Below are 13,918 nucleotides of genomic sequence, written 5' to 3' on the forward strand. Positions count from 1 at the left end.
TCTACCATCATTACTGCCTTACCATTCTTCTTTTATATATAATAATATATATTTTGATTCTTCCATTTTTTCCCATCTGTTAGACACACCCTGCAACCAGGATGGCTTATGTACCCGCGCCCAATGTGCAATAGAGCGATGGTTTCCAGACAGGTCACAGAGCAAAACGGACGCAAACAGTAGAGTAGGGAACAACATTGTCCTTTGCAAGTCAAGAATAGTTCATTGGACAAAATACTATTTAAACATGAATGGGAAGAACGCACACTAATTATATGCGCTAGCTATGTATACATGTATGTTTCCTCCCTTTTTTATGTCTTTGTAGAATACAATGTGGGGAGAACTTCAGCAGAAGGTCGCCCCACTTGCCCAGGTCATGTTGGACAGTGGGGAAAATGTGGACCACTACTGTAATAGCGTTCAATGTGAGAATGGTGGAACGGCATGCCCCAGCAGAAAAGCGTGCGAATTTATTGTTAGGGGGTTAAAAAGTATATATGAGCATAAAGAGAAACAAGATGAAAGTATGATGGGCAGAGTGAATAATAGAATATTTAGGGCTACTATGCGATGTATAGCACTAAATGCATTTATAAAAAAATTGAAGGATGAGCACAAATCCTGCCCTGTAGATGAAGGGATAAATAAAGCATTTGATATCGGGGACAGTAATCGCGAAACATGGTGTAAAAATAAAGGTTCATGTGAAAAGTGCCCACAGGAACAGTGTACAGATTATGCTATTGAAAATGAGAAACTGTGGGATAATGTAAATGAGAAGCTCCAGGCGGATGACAACATACAGAAAACTCTGTCTACTATAGATATTTTATGTAAGCAGAATGAAAAAACCAGCATCTGTCTCTAAGGGGAGTCTGCAGAAAAGCGGCACCACCAGCACAAGACGCAGCAGCAGGGACGACACCATCACCACTGTATACCATCACATTCAACTAGTATCTATTCCTTCACTTTGGCTCTATAGGCAAAGACTGTAACGAGGAAAGTAACCTATGTAAACGTATAGATTGCGTAACCAAGAAATGGGGTGTAAACCGGGATGTAACAAATCCAACCTGGGTAAGTGAGGGAACACAATATATATATTGTCTTCCTTAGAATTAAAAGGAACAATATTGTTCATCAATGTAAATGCCAATTTTGTGTGTATTGCAGTTTTGTACAAAACGGATACGGGCGAAGAAATTAGACGCCCACATATAGGAAGTGCACATAATAATTATAGGGGGGTAGACATATAATAATTATAGGGGGTGGACAACATAATTGTAGGGTGCACATAATAATTATATAGGGGGAAATGGACATAATTACATAGCATACATTTGTTTCCTTCCCTTTTCCCTCCCTCCCTTTCGCTCTATGAACAGGATAACATGCTCAGTGACATCGACAGGAGGGCCAAAGATATGTTTGAACATATATCTGAGAATAACGCGGATATGGAACCTCATTGCACTGGACATTCAGGGCAAGAGAGTAGAATAGTCACGGACCCAGAGAAAAAAGCATGCCAATACATTACTGCAGGATTAAAGCATATTTATGAAATTAAGGAGGATGAAGTGAAAGAAAATGACCAAGAGAAGAAAAGGAAGGTTAAGGACGATAGAATATTTAAGCAGACTATGGAATGTCTCCTGTTAAATGCCTTTGCAGATGAATTGAAAAAGCAGGTGAAATCCCCCTGTGAGGTTATTGAGGAAACAATAAAACAAGCATTTGATGCTGGAAATGGACAGAAAGGAACTTGGTGTATGACTAAGCATGATGCCAATAATGATTGTGTTCAGTGTGATAGGTATAAGGATTATAGAAAATGCGAAATAAGCGATGGCAAAAACAATGAAGCAGTGGGGCCTAAGTTGGATGTCTTGTTCCAGAATAACAACAAAAAAGGTGAAATACAACAAACTCTAACTACTATAAGTAATATAAATAACTTATGTGATCGTTCACAATGTGTAATAACACAATGGACAAGGGACAATAGGGGAAAGAAAATAAAAGGGAACCAAATAATAAAGTGGGAGGTTTGGAAAGGATTCATATTGAACATGGCTGTCTAATTGTATAGAATTGATATTGGGCGACCATATATATATATATTTTCACAGGGAGAAAATGGAAAATATTTCCATATAAGTACTACTTATATTTACATGTTCCTTCCTTCTTTTTTCCATTGTATTTGTAGAAGGACAGTTGGGACGACATTACACGGACGATTGATCCACTTGCGGACGCCATGTCTAAGCCGGATGCAAACGTGGACAGTTTATGCAATAGCACGGAACAGAAGAATAAAGAAGCATGCAAGCAAATTGTCAGTGGACTGATGCATATATACCAGATTCCTGAAGAGAAGTGGGATGATAAGGACGGTAAGGATAAGCCCAGGAATAATAGACTATTTAAGCAAACTATGTCATGTTTTATTTTAAATGTGTACACGGACCTCATTAAAGAAAAGTGTCCGAACATAGGTAATACAGTACGCAATTTTTTTACTGTCGGAGGAAATCTCCACACAACTAAATGTACAAGAGGGAGTACATGTATTCCATGTGAGTGGCACGAATGTGCGGATATGAGGTTCGATGGAAAGAAACTACGTAACAGAATAAAAGAGGAGCTCAAGGAAAAGAATAACAAAATAAAACAAGCTCTGGATAAAATATGTCCATCTGCCAAACCAGCAACTGTACAACCCCCCGCAGCAGGGCGGGCAAGGAGTGATAGTGATGATGACAAGAGTGCAATACAGACAGGTAAGAAAGCACAAAATACGGATGATGCAATAGGTCTTCCTCTATTTGATGATGAATATGACACTGTTCATCACACAAAGAGTAATGAGGATGAAGAAGAGAATAGGTGGCTCGCTGCGAATTCCGGTAAATCGCATGTTACTGTTATTGACGCTGGAACTACTGTCATTGCAGGTCCTGAAATAAAGGATAGTGAAAAGAAGGATAGTAATCCCGTTGCATCTACTCCTGGACAAGGTAATAATAATAAAGGAGAAGTCAACACTTCCCAAAAAAAAAATGAGCATTACAATGAGCGTAGGTACATGCAGCACTCTCCGCCTATATTACTGCCAATCATATATAACACTCCCCCACTTCATTTATTTCTCAGGGAAACCTGTTCCAAAGGCTGAAGCTGGAGCAGGTGCTGCTGCTGGAGGAGGTGGTGGGGGAGGGGCAGGTGTGGGTGCTTCCCCTCGGACAGTTAATAAGCAAGTTGAAAACACGGCCCCCACAACTGTTCAACACCAACCTCAACCCCATCCTCAACCAGCTCCGGGGGCTCCTCTTCCTGCAGTACCAGATGGAGGACCAGTTCCATCAGTACCTGCTTCATCAGAAGCAACAGAACAAACAGCATTGTCATCTGAAATTGCTACTACCAAGGTAACAGGTGGCCCAGGGAAGGGGGGTGGCGGAGCCATCCCCCTTCCTTCTGTTGTTCCAATTCATAAGAAGATTCACCTCCCTATCCCATACCTTCCTACCATTCCTGTGTTCCTTGGTATGTCTGCTATGACCTACCTCCTTTGGAAGGTAAGAAAAAGATTTAAAGAAGAAAGAAAGAAAAAGAAATGGAGGAAAAAAAATGAAGGAAAAAAAAAGAAAGAAAAAAAAAAAAAAAAAAAAATACAATGGAAAAAGAAGTAGGAGAAAGAAAAAGAATAAAAGAGGAAGGAAAAAATAAAAAAAGAAAAAAAGAACGAAGGAAAGAGTGAATGAGTATGTGGATGTGTAGGATTTCGCATTTTAGTGTGTGTGTGTGTGTACGATTTCACATTTTAGGGGTGTGTGTAGGATTTCGCATTTTAGGGGTGTGTGTAGGATTTCGCATTTTAGGGGTGTGAGTGTAGGATTTCACATTTAAGGGTGTATGTGTAGGATTTCAGAGTTTAGGGTTTGAAGTAGTAATTACTGTTGCGTGAACTAACATTTCACCCCTATTAAAGAAATATTACCCCCTTTTCCTTTTTTTTTTTTTTAGTATTTTGTCCTCGGTAAAAGAAGAAAACGTCAAAGAAGAGCACATCAAGTACGTGGTCCTCCAACTTTACAAGAACAACTCCATCATGTGGATGACCCGGATGGTCCACATGCATATACCTTAGTAAATGAACGAAAACCCAGATCTCTTCTAACCAGAACGAAAATGCCAAAAAAACAGGGCGTTGGTCGCCGTGATGATCGCCCTATCGGTCGCCGCACGATTATTGATATTCATTTAGAAGTCTTAGACGAATGTCAAAAAGAAGACCTGCATTCGACGAAAGAGGAATTTCTCGAAATTTTGGTTCAAGAAATTATGGGAAACGAATTTATGAAGAAAGAGAAGGTTCCAAGTTCAGTCTCCGGTTTTAGGGAAGAAGACTTTGTTCCTAAGGAATATGTTCCTACGGAATGTGCTCCTATGGTTAATGTTCCTAAGGAAGAGGTTCCAAGTTCAGATTGCGGGTTTAGGGAGGAAGACATTGTTCCTAAGGAAGAGGTTCCAAGTTCACGATTATGGGTTTAGGGTGGAAGACTTTGTTCCTAAGGAAGAAACAATTTGTAGCCAAATTGTGGGAGCTAATCCCTTGGCAATGATGGTGTGTTTGAGGAATGTGTGAAATGGAACAGAAAAAATGTGTGTGTGATATAGGAGTTGTATTTAGATCATTTGTTGCAATGTATTTGAAAAAGTGAAAAAAAGGGGTGTTATACCTCTTACGTTATGTTATGCTTTACACTTAAGAAAGGATAGGCTCTCTGAGTTATCGCACTTTTGTTTGTTTCTGTTTTTCCTAAATTTAATAAATCCTTTTTTGCAAGCATGTGACCAAGAGTTTGATTTTTCTTTTTTTTTTTTTTTTTTTTTTTGTGTAAATTAACCAGTTTTTAACTTGTTTAATAAAAAAAAATTTGAGAAGTTCCTTTTTCACTGTTGTGGATGCTGAGGAGGTATGCTTATCAGGGGTTCCTCGTCCCCTTGGCGCCCCCGAAGGGAAAAACCTGGAAAGGTTAAGCAAAAAAGGGAGTAGGCAATGAATTGTGGGCAAAGGAGATGCTTCCATGAAGGAGAGGTGTTCCGGTTGGTGTGTTCTGAGCGGATGTTTTTAGGGGACCCTTCCAGCTGACCCTTTTTGTCGACCGCTTCGCACCCTCATTGAAGAAAAAAAAAAAATTTTCTTTCTTTGTTCTTTGTTTCCCCTCCGCCGGTACACGGGCGTTCTTTCTTAAATGGTTAAACTGGAACGTGCTATTCCGAAGGGTGTGATCGCCTGACCAATGGATCTACACTGTTTTGAAGAGCTGCCGTTGCTTTGTACGGGGTTTCTTCGTACAAACCCACCTCACATTTCCCCATAACGGAACAGCGAAGTGAAGCGGCGAAGTAGCGATGCGCAGTGTACAGTTGATGAGCTCCCCTTAACGCAAAAGGTGTTTAGTTTCTCTTTGTTTGGGCGAAATGGGAAAGTATAACCTATGTGCATTCTGCTATGCTTCGCCCATAGCGCTTCAATGGTAAAGGTTCCCCGATCAAATTGACCCTGCAAGACAGTGATGGACTTTTCTCCGTACCACTTTACACATGTGTAAGATATCACGTTCACGAGGGTAACCTTATCCTCGCATGTGTGATCCTCTTTTCTTCCGTGGGTCCTTCCCCAAAAGTGTAAGAATCAAATTAACAAAAAAAAAAAAAAAAAAAACTTCTTCCGTCGTAACGCATCGATCATTTGTAACCTCCGTCGTGGGTACGACGAATAATGACCACTGTATTGTGTGCCCATGTGAAATTATGCATCCGCTTGGTGCACGTTGCGGGAAATCGCCTATGCATGGGAGTTCAATCCATCCGCGTGTGGAGTAAACCTACTTGGGCATGGACAACCAAACTGTGCGTGGTGAAGCGGGCAATAGACGGGCAAATTGCACACTTTAACGAACACGAGGGTTGTAAACGTTACACGAAAAGTGACCGAAGTGATGATTCTTATAGGTGGCAGTCCATATTTACCTGTCCCCGATTTTTCTGCTCGAGGGGGAAGGAAAGAATCATATATTTGTGAACAACACTCCCTCAAAAAGTGCACAACCCCAATTGGCACATTTTTTTTGCCCATTTTTTGTCCCAAAATTGGGGGGCACCATTTGTGAACACTCCCTCAAAAAAGTGCATAAGACCCTATTTAACACATTTTTTTTGGCTCATTTTTTTAATTCATTTTTTCACCTCATTCTTTGGTCTATATATTTTTCCAACATTTTTCTGTTAAAACTTATTGGTGATGTGTGTGCGGAAATTGTTCTTTCTTTTTTTCTTCTTTTTTTTTTTTTTTTGCATGTGTTCGTATGCCACGCGAACATACAGCATGCAACATCCAAAAGCGCGGAATCGGAACGACGAACGCGCAAAAGTGAGGAAGCACACTAATGTGGCAAATGGAACAATGGCAAAACGGACAAGCAAAATTTTACATAAAAAAAAAGAAAAAAAAAATTACAAACGGAATAATGGGATAATGAACGAATGGATTAAACGAAAGGAATGACGAATGGATTGAACGAATGGAATGACGAATGGAATGAACGAATGGAATGACGAATGGAATGAACGAATGGAATGACAAATGGAATGAACGAATGGACAAAAATATATAAATGCATGAGTAGAAAAATCGCGGATGTAGAACAAATGGCAGACCGTCTTAGTGGTAGTGAAAATTGCCTCAGCAGCGGCAAAAAGGGGCGCAGGAGGTACACACAAAAAAAAAAAAAAAAAAAAAAAATGCGACAAGGCAAAAAGGTCGCTTTTGCCCTTCCTAAATATAACGTGCGCAGGAAAAATTAAGTGATGTTTTGCTGTGGGGATGGTTCCTACGCAAGGAGAAAGGTACATTTTCCAAGGGGAGAGTTACTTTTACCTAGTTGTGGTAACCCTTATGGATTGAAAGGAATGGCCAACGAGGTGGGAAGAATCGGTGAGATGGTGACGACCCCCCCTCGGGGGACGATCAGTGCAAGAATCCATGTCAACCCCGCAAGAAAAAGGGAAATCCAAAAAAAAAGGACATAAAAAGGAAGAGTAACTCCAATGAGGACAGGGAAAAAATGTAGACGCATTAGACATATGTGATTGATTATACAAAGGAAGGACCCCCAGGAAGAGCCATCCAAAGGGACGCTACTTAATAAGGGAAAGAAGCAGCATTTGTTATAAAACGATTTCTCTTCACGCTGAATTCTTTCTATGGAAGGAGTTTCCCCTCAAGTGCATACCTTCTCGTGTGTGTGCAACAGCATAGGCAAGAACTTACAGGAAATGGTGGAAATGATTCGAACAGCAAAGGAAGGACATCGGGAGGAGGGAAGTCATTGAGATTGCCACCCCGCTGGGGGTCACCACAGTGGAGACACCGGAAATGTTGCTCCCACCTCTCGCAGGGGCAGCATCCCGAGCAGGCGCGAGACTGTCTACATCAGGACAAGTTCATACAGTTTCGGTGCAGGGACACCTACTTCGTCCACCGGCTTAAAATTATGATAAACGACAAGACTACAAAGAAGATCAAGTGGCCAGTACGCATATGTTCGGAGCTACCTATTCAACGCGCACGTCTTAAATCAGATTAATCACTACGTAGCATCTCTAACCAGGAAGGAGTTTAGCCTTACGGTGCACCTGTGCAAAGACCCAGTGACGGAAGAACCCATTCGTGTGAACCAGTCCAAGCTGCGACATGCGTACAAGCAGATGTTGAGCAAGTGCAGAAGCGCAGAAAACCTCCTTGCCACGAAGACGCAGTTACATATTCACCAAGTGGACAAGGCTACTCGAAATTATATCCTAAACGACTACAAACACAAGGAAAATATTGCCGTTCGGGGGGATGCCCCCCAGACAGGGAGACCTGCTAAGTGCCTGCAAAACTGCAGACGGGGGAAACCGGTGTTGGGTACCCTGTTGGCATATGGCCACCAGTAGAGATATGTGTGCGTGTAGAATGATGGTGTGGTGCATTAGGTAGGAATAATGCCGTAGGTAAGGGTGGTTCCCCAGGTATAGGTGGCGTGGTACTGATGGTCGCTGCCCACCGACCGTAACCAAAGAGAGCAAGCAACCCTTCTATGTCCTATATTATTCCTCTGGCCAGCATGTTCACCGGAATATCGTATGGTATACTGTTATTTTTGTTTGTATTAATACTTTATCATATATTGCTTATGCTTTCTTCTGGGGGGGGGGAATTCCACTTGCTCGTATTTTATGCAATGTACACTTTTCCGATAGTTAGAATTCTTTTCCTTCCACCCTTTTTCTCTCTTATCTTATCTTATCTTTCCTTTCCTTTCCTTTCCTTTCCTTTCCTTTCCTTTCCTTTCCTTTCCTTTCCTTTCCTTTCCTTTCCTTTCCTTTCCTTTCCTTTCCTTTCCTTTCCTTTCCTTTCCTTTCCTTTCCTTTCCTTTCCTTTCCTTTCCTTTCCTTTCCTTTCCTTTCCTTTCCTTTCCTTTCCTTTCCTTTCCTTTCCTTTCCTTTCCTTTTAGGATTTATTTCTACTTTAAAGAAAAAAAAAAAAAAAAAAAAAAAAAGCAACCTTTCCCTTTATACATTTTTGCATTTATTAAAAGAAAAAGAAAGAAAAAAATTCTTACCACTTTTTCATTCACCTTTTAACTTCCTTAAAAAGAAAAAGAGCAAGAAAGAAAAAATGGGAAGGTGGTTTTTTTTTTTTTTTTTTTTCTTTAAAGTAGAAGCAAATCCTAAAAGGAAAGAAAGGAAAGAGAAGAGAGAACCGAATGGAGATGGAGGGTGGAAAAATAAGTTAGTTATATACTGTACCTATAGTTATATAATGAAGAATAATGCTAGGCATAATCTTTCCCTTTTTTTCCCTTTTTTTAGTTAGAAAATAAAAAATGCACGAGAGTATTCTTTTTTTTTAGAAGAATGCATTGTACAGAGGAAGGAAAGGAAAGTTATTTCTTTTGAGAAAAGATAGGAAAAATTAAAAGAAGAAGGGAGGAAGGTTTAGGGTTATTCCTTCTCTCACTTTCTTCTTAAAGGAACGCAAAGAAGAGGTACATAGGTAGAAGAGGTATAGAAAGAGGCAGGGCTATTCCTTCTTCTTTTTTAGACCGGTGCAAAAAGTGTATAGCAAGGGGAAGGTTGCTCCTCACATTCTCCCTTTTTCTTAGAACAATGTAATATATAAGGCAGAAGGAGTGAAAAAGGAAGGGGGGAAGATTGTTCTCAATTTGAAAAAGAATAAGAAGGAAGTTAAGGAAAAAAAGAAATATGTTAAAAAAAAATAAATAAATAAAAAGAAAGATATGGAGGTTGGGTAATTCCTTCTTTCTTTTAGAAGAAATCTTGAAGTGCATAGATAGAATGTATAACAGGGGGAGAGTTCTTTTTCTTCTTTCTTCTCCTTTTTTTAAAGAATGAGAAATGTATAAAGAGATCTTTTTTTTCTTAGGAAGAATGAAAGGTTCGTTTCTTCTTTTTTAAAAGAATACAGTGTATAAGGGAAGGAGTAATATTGTTTTTTTTAAGAAAAAAAAAAAGAACAAAAAAAAAAAAAAAATAAATGGAATAAAAAAGGAGGAGAAAAAAGATGTGTAATTCCATTCTTTCCCTCCTGTTCTTCTTTTTAGAGGAAGAATGTAGTGTAGGTAAGGAAAAGGGGAGAATAAGGAAGGTTGCATGCAAGAATTTTTCTGTTCTTGTTTTTCTTTAGGAACGAAAAAGGAAAGAAAGTAAGAAAAGAATAAAATTGTAAAAAAAACAAAAAAAAAAAAAAAAAAACAGAAGGAAGAGGTGAGGTGAATAATTCCTTCCTTCTCCTTTCTCCTTTTTTAAAAGATGCAAAGCAGGTATATGAGTGAGTGGGAAAGATAGGAAGGTAGTTGGCTTGTCTCTTTTTTAGATTAATTCTTATGAATAATTCCATAGTTAAGGAAAAAGTTGAAAAAAAAGGAAGGGTGTAATGAACGAAAAGGAGGATTAAATAAGTCGTATTGGGAAAGTACTAATGAGCGGTTCCCATAGGTAGGCACATCGACAAAAGGAAAATATAAAAAAAAGGAAGAATGAGTGAAGAACTGAAATTAGAAAAAAAAAAAAAAAGGGAAAGAAGTTTAAGGAACATAAGGAAATATAATGATAAATGTGGAATAGGATAGGGACTCAAAGGATATAGGAAGTTCAGTACGCAATAATCACATCATCATGGCACCGAGCATAAGGAATTTTATCAAGTTCCACTTAGGTCAAATAAGTAGACATGGGGAAGGATCTGCTGGAGTAAGGGAACATAAAAAAGAAGGAAAAGTGCTGTGCGCTGTGGAAGGTGCGCGGTTGCATGTGACTAATGTACAGGGAACGTATTGGTGTATATATATGCCCCCATTTACCTATACCCTGACAGGATCAACTATGGAGCAACTTGAAGCAAATGTTAGATGCACTTCCCAAATATATGAAGTTTGATCTGGAAATACCACGAACACTTTGTAATGGAGGAATTATTGCAGGTACTTTAGGGGAGGATAGTCAATGGAGCGAGCCCTTATGCAAAGCCTTGGTTAAAATATTCCTCTGGATGAATGGTCGGAATCAGACATTGACGAAACAGAGCAAAACGGGAGAAATAGAAAGAGCAATAGACGATACGGAGCTTATGTTCCGTTGTATTGCAGGAAATGTGGCAATATGGGCCATGTTTGGAAATCATTGCCAATTGGAAAGTATGATAGATTATGCAACGGAGGCTGTAAGCGGACAGTTAGAAGCATTTGCTGGTGATGGAACTGTGAGAAAATGTGGGGACAACACTTTTAAGGAACAGAAAGTAGGAACACAATTACTAGGTGACTTAGTAAAAGACTGGGTAAAGTCAAACAAGAATAATATACAGGACTATCTGGACGTTTTGAAAGACCAGAATAATTTATGCAAGGATGCCAAGAATATTGCGGATGGCAAAAAGGAGCAAGACACCGTTGATGGCAATCTGAAGACTGTAACAGGATATACTGGGGAAGAAATGCAGGAAGTAAAAGTAATCGTTGAAAAGGAAGAATTCTTAGATAAGAAGAGTGTGGACGAAATAGTACAAAAAATTGATAAGGATCAATTGAATGAAGGAACTATAGAAGGGGAGGTAGAAAAGAAGGTTGAAGAAAGGAAAAAGGCACAAGCAGCAGCACTAACACCACATAACACAGGTAAGTAATATAACTAAAAGTATCATATAAGTGAAAGAGAAGGAAAAAGAAAGAAAAAATTTAAAGAATTTAAAGGAGAAGAAATAAATTTAAAGGAGAAGAAATAAATTTAAAGGAAAGAGTAAAAAAAAAAGAAAGAGGAAGAGTAAAAGAGAAAAGGGAAGTAAGCAGAAAGGTTGAGGGAGTGAAGGAAGGAACAAATGAGTATGGAAGCGAATGGGGAAGGAAGTGAGTGTAGGATGGTCCATTGAGGGTGCGGGATTTAGCTGTTTTAAGGTGTAAGGTTCTCAGTTTAGAGTTGCGGATTTAGGGTAAAGGAAGGTTGTGATAGGTGGTAGGTGGGTTGTTAGGTGGTATGGTGGTAGGTGGGTTGTTAGGTGGTGTGGTGGTAGGTGGGTTGTTAGGTGGAAGGAGAGATTGTTAGGGGTGGTAGAATGAAGGATTAGGGTTGTAGAATGATGTTATAAGTGTTGTAGAATGATGTTGTAGGAATATTAGAATGAAGGTTTAGGGGTGTAAGAATTCGGATTTCGGGTTTAGGATTTAGGGTTCAGAGTTTGAGGGTATAGGAATTCGGATTTCAGTTTTTGGCGTCAAGGTTTAGGGTGTGAAGGATGTGGATTTCGGATTTAAGTTTCAGGTTTTAGGGGTGTAGGAATTGGATTTCGGGTTTAGGTTTAGGTATAGGAATTTGGATTTCGGGTTTAAGTTTCAGGGTTTAGGGTTTCAAGGTATAGAAATTGGATTTCGGCTTTAGGTTTAATTTTTAGGGTGTAGGGTTATAAGAATTGGATTTCGGATTTAGGGGTATTGTGTTCAGGGTTTAGGGTTCAGGGTTCAGGGTTCAGGGTTCAGGGTTTAGGGTTCCGGGTTCAGGGTTCAGGATTTTGGGTTTAGGGTTCAGGTTTTAGGGTTTAGATTTCAGGGTGTAGGGTTCAGGGTTCAGGGTTTAGGGTTCAGGGTTTAGGGATATAGGAGTTGGATTTTGGATTTAGGGGTTCATGAATTATGGTCTGGTGTTTATGAAAATAAGGGTTTTTTTGTTTAGAGGAAAAACTCCTCGCAAAGAGACTAACGATCCATTACGTTTGAGGGGGCGTCGAGGGCCCCTTAAGAAGGAAAAAACTCCTCGCAGTCAGGCCAACTCGAAGCTGGGTCAAGCAGGACAAGGGGGAGAAAGGAAACCGGACAAGGAAGGAAGGAAAAACCGGACACAGGGGGAAGGAACCGGAGAAAGGGGAAAACAGGAAATGGGGGTTCCAACCGGACAAAGGGTGAACTGGACAACCCGGGTCAAACCGGACAAGGGGGAACAACCCGATGATGGGAAATGTGGGTTTGGCGACATTAACGATGAGGAGGGGGTGGATGGTGGGCCATAGTCCATTATCCTGCTGTAGGAAGGATATAAGAAAAAAAAGAACAAGGAAAGAAGGACAAAGAAACAGAAAGAAAAAGAATGAAAGAGAAAGAAGGAAAGAAAGAAAGAAGGAAAGAAAGAAAGGAAGCAAAGAAGGAAAGAAGGAAAGAAGGAAAGGAATCAAAGAAGGAAAGAAGGAAAGGAAGCAAAGAAGCAAAGAAAGAAAGAAAAAGAAAGAAAGATAAATGAGGGGAATTGTAGAAGAAAGGAATGAATCTACCGCTACTCATTCATGTCTTCACTCACTGTTTCCTTTCCGGTTCCTTTCTTTGTAGATGAAGACTGTAAGGGGAAGACGGAATTATGTGAACGCGCACAATGTGTAACAAATCAATGGTCAAAGAACAGGGACAACAGATCAGAAGTGAGGGGAAAATCGTATTTATCATAAGAGTCTAACAATATTGAGGGTGCCTAAAGGAATGTATATGATCGAAGGAAGAACATGTAAGGACATTATATAGGTATTAAATGTATGTACATGTTCTTTTATTCCTCCTTTATAAACAGAATGATGCTTGGAATGATGTTAAGGGTGAACTGGAAAGACTCTCTGAGGATATAAATAAGAATGAAGGAAGTATGAGAACTCATTGTAAGGGTAATTCAGATGAAGATAGTAGAATAGTCACTGACATAGAGAAAAGAGCATGCCGATACATTACTGCAGGTTTAAAGCATATTTACAATATTCAAGCAAATTCAAGTGAAAAAGAAAAAGGAAATGAACATTTGGATAATCAGTTATTTAAGAGAACTATGTCATGCCTCCTCCTAAATGCCTATGCGGATAAGTTGGAACGGGAGGTTAAATCCCCCTGTAAGGTTGATAAAGGTACAACAGAACAAGCATTTGATAGATGGAATAAACAGAGGGATACTTGGTGTGTGGACAGTGATAAGAGTAAATGTTTTATGTGTGAAAGGCTTAAAGGCTTAAGTTGTACAGTGGGTGGAACAGAAGTGAAGGAAACGTTGAAGACTATGATTGATGACGATGCCAACATACGACAATCTCTAACTACTCTAAATAATATAAATAACTCCATATGCAATCGTTCACAATGTGTAACAACACAAAGGACCAGGGACAAAAGGGATGAGCGCGATGCGAAGCGCAAAGCGCAGGGCATAACGGGAAAGGCGAGCAATCAAGACAGGATTTGGGAGGTTTGGAAAGGATTCATATTGAACATTGCTGTCTAATTGTATAGAATTGAAATTGGGCGAACAT

General features: G+C 39.6%; 3 protein-coding genes across 3 annotated transcripts; all 3 read left to right on the top strand.

Annotated features, from left to right (window-relative positions):
• Positions 1–334: 334 nt before the first annotated feature.
• Positions 335–4,165, top strand: PCOAH_00003390 (SICA antigen; the record flags this gene model as incomplete). The annotated part of the gene is made up of 6 exons (XM_020057154.1): positions 335–836; positions 989–1,083; positions 1,395–2,057; positions 2,222–3,010; positions 3,169–3,443; positions 4,042–4,165. The coding sequence occupies 6 exons, from the start codon at positions 335–337 to the stop codon at positions 4,163–4,165; spliced, it is 2,448 nt and encodes an 815-aa protein (XP_019912624.1).
• A 41-nt stretch (positions 4,166–4,206) lies between these two features.
• On the top strand, positions 4,207–4,569 carry PCOAH_00003400 (SICA antigen; the record flags this gene model as incomplete). Its single annotated transcript, XM_020057155.1, has 1 exon — positions 4,207–4,569. The coding sequence occupies one exon, from the start codon at positions 4,207–4,209 to the stop codon at positions 4,567–4,569; it is 363 nt and encodes a 120-aa protein (XP_019912642.1).
• Positions 4,570–12,514: 7,945 nt separating this feature from the next.
• On the top strand, positions 12,515–13,890 carry PCOAH_00003410 (SICA antigen; the record flags this gene model as incomplete). The annotated part of the gene is made up of 3 exons (XM_020057156.1): positions 12,515–12,635; positions 12,960–13,048; positions 13,195–13,890. 3 exons carry the CDS (start codon positions 12,515–12,517, stop codon positions 13,888–13,890), a joined length of 906 nt encoding a protein of 301 aa, XP_019912686.1.
• Positions 13,891–13,918: the final 28 nt, after the last annotated feature.

Source organism: Plasmodium coatneyi, chromosome 2, assembly GCF_001680005.1.
Source record: "Plasmodium coatneyi strain Hackeri chromosome 2, complete sequence".
In the NCBI taxonomy this organism is placed as follows: Eukaryota; Apicomplexa; class Aconoidasida; order Haemosporida; family Plasmodiidae; genus Plasmodium; species Plasmodium coatneyi.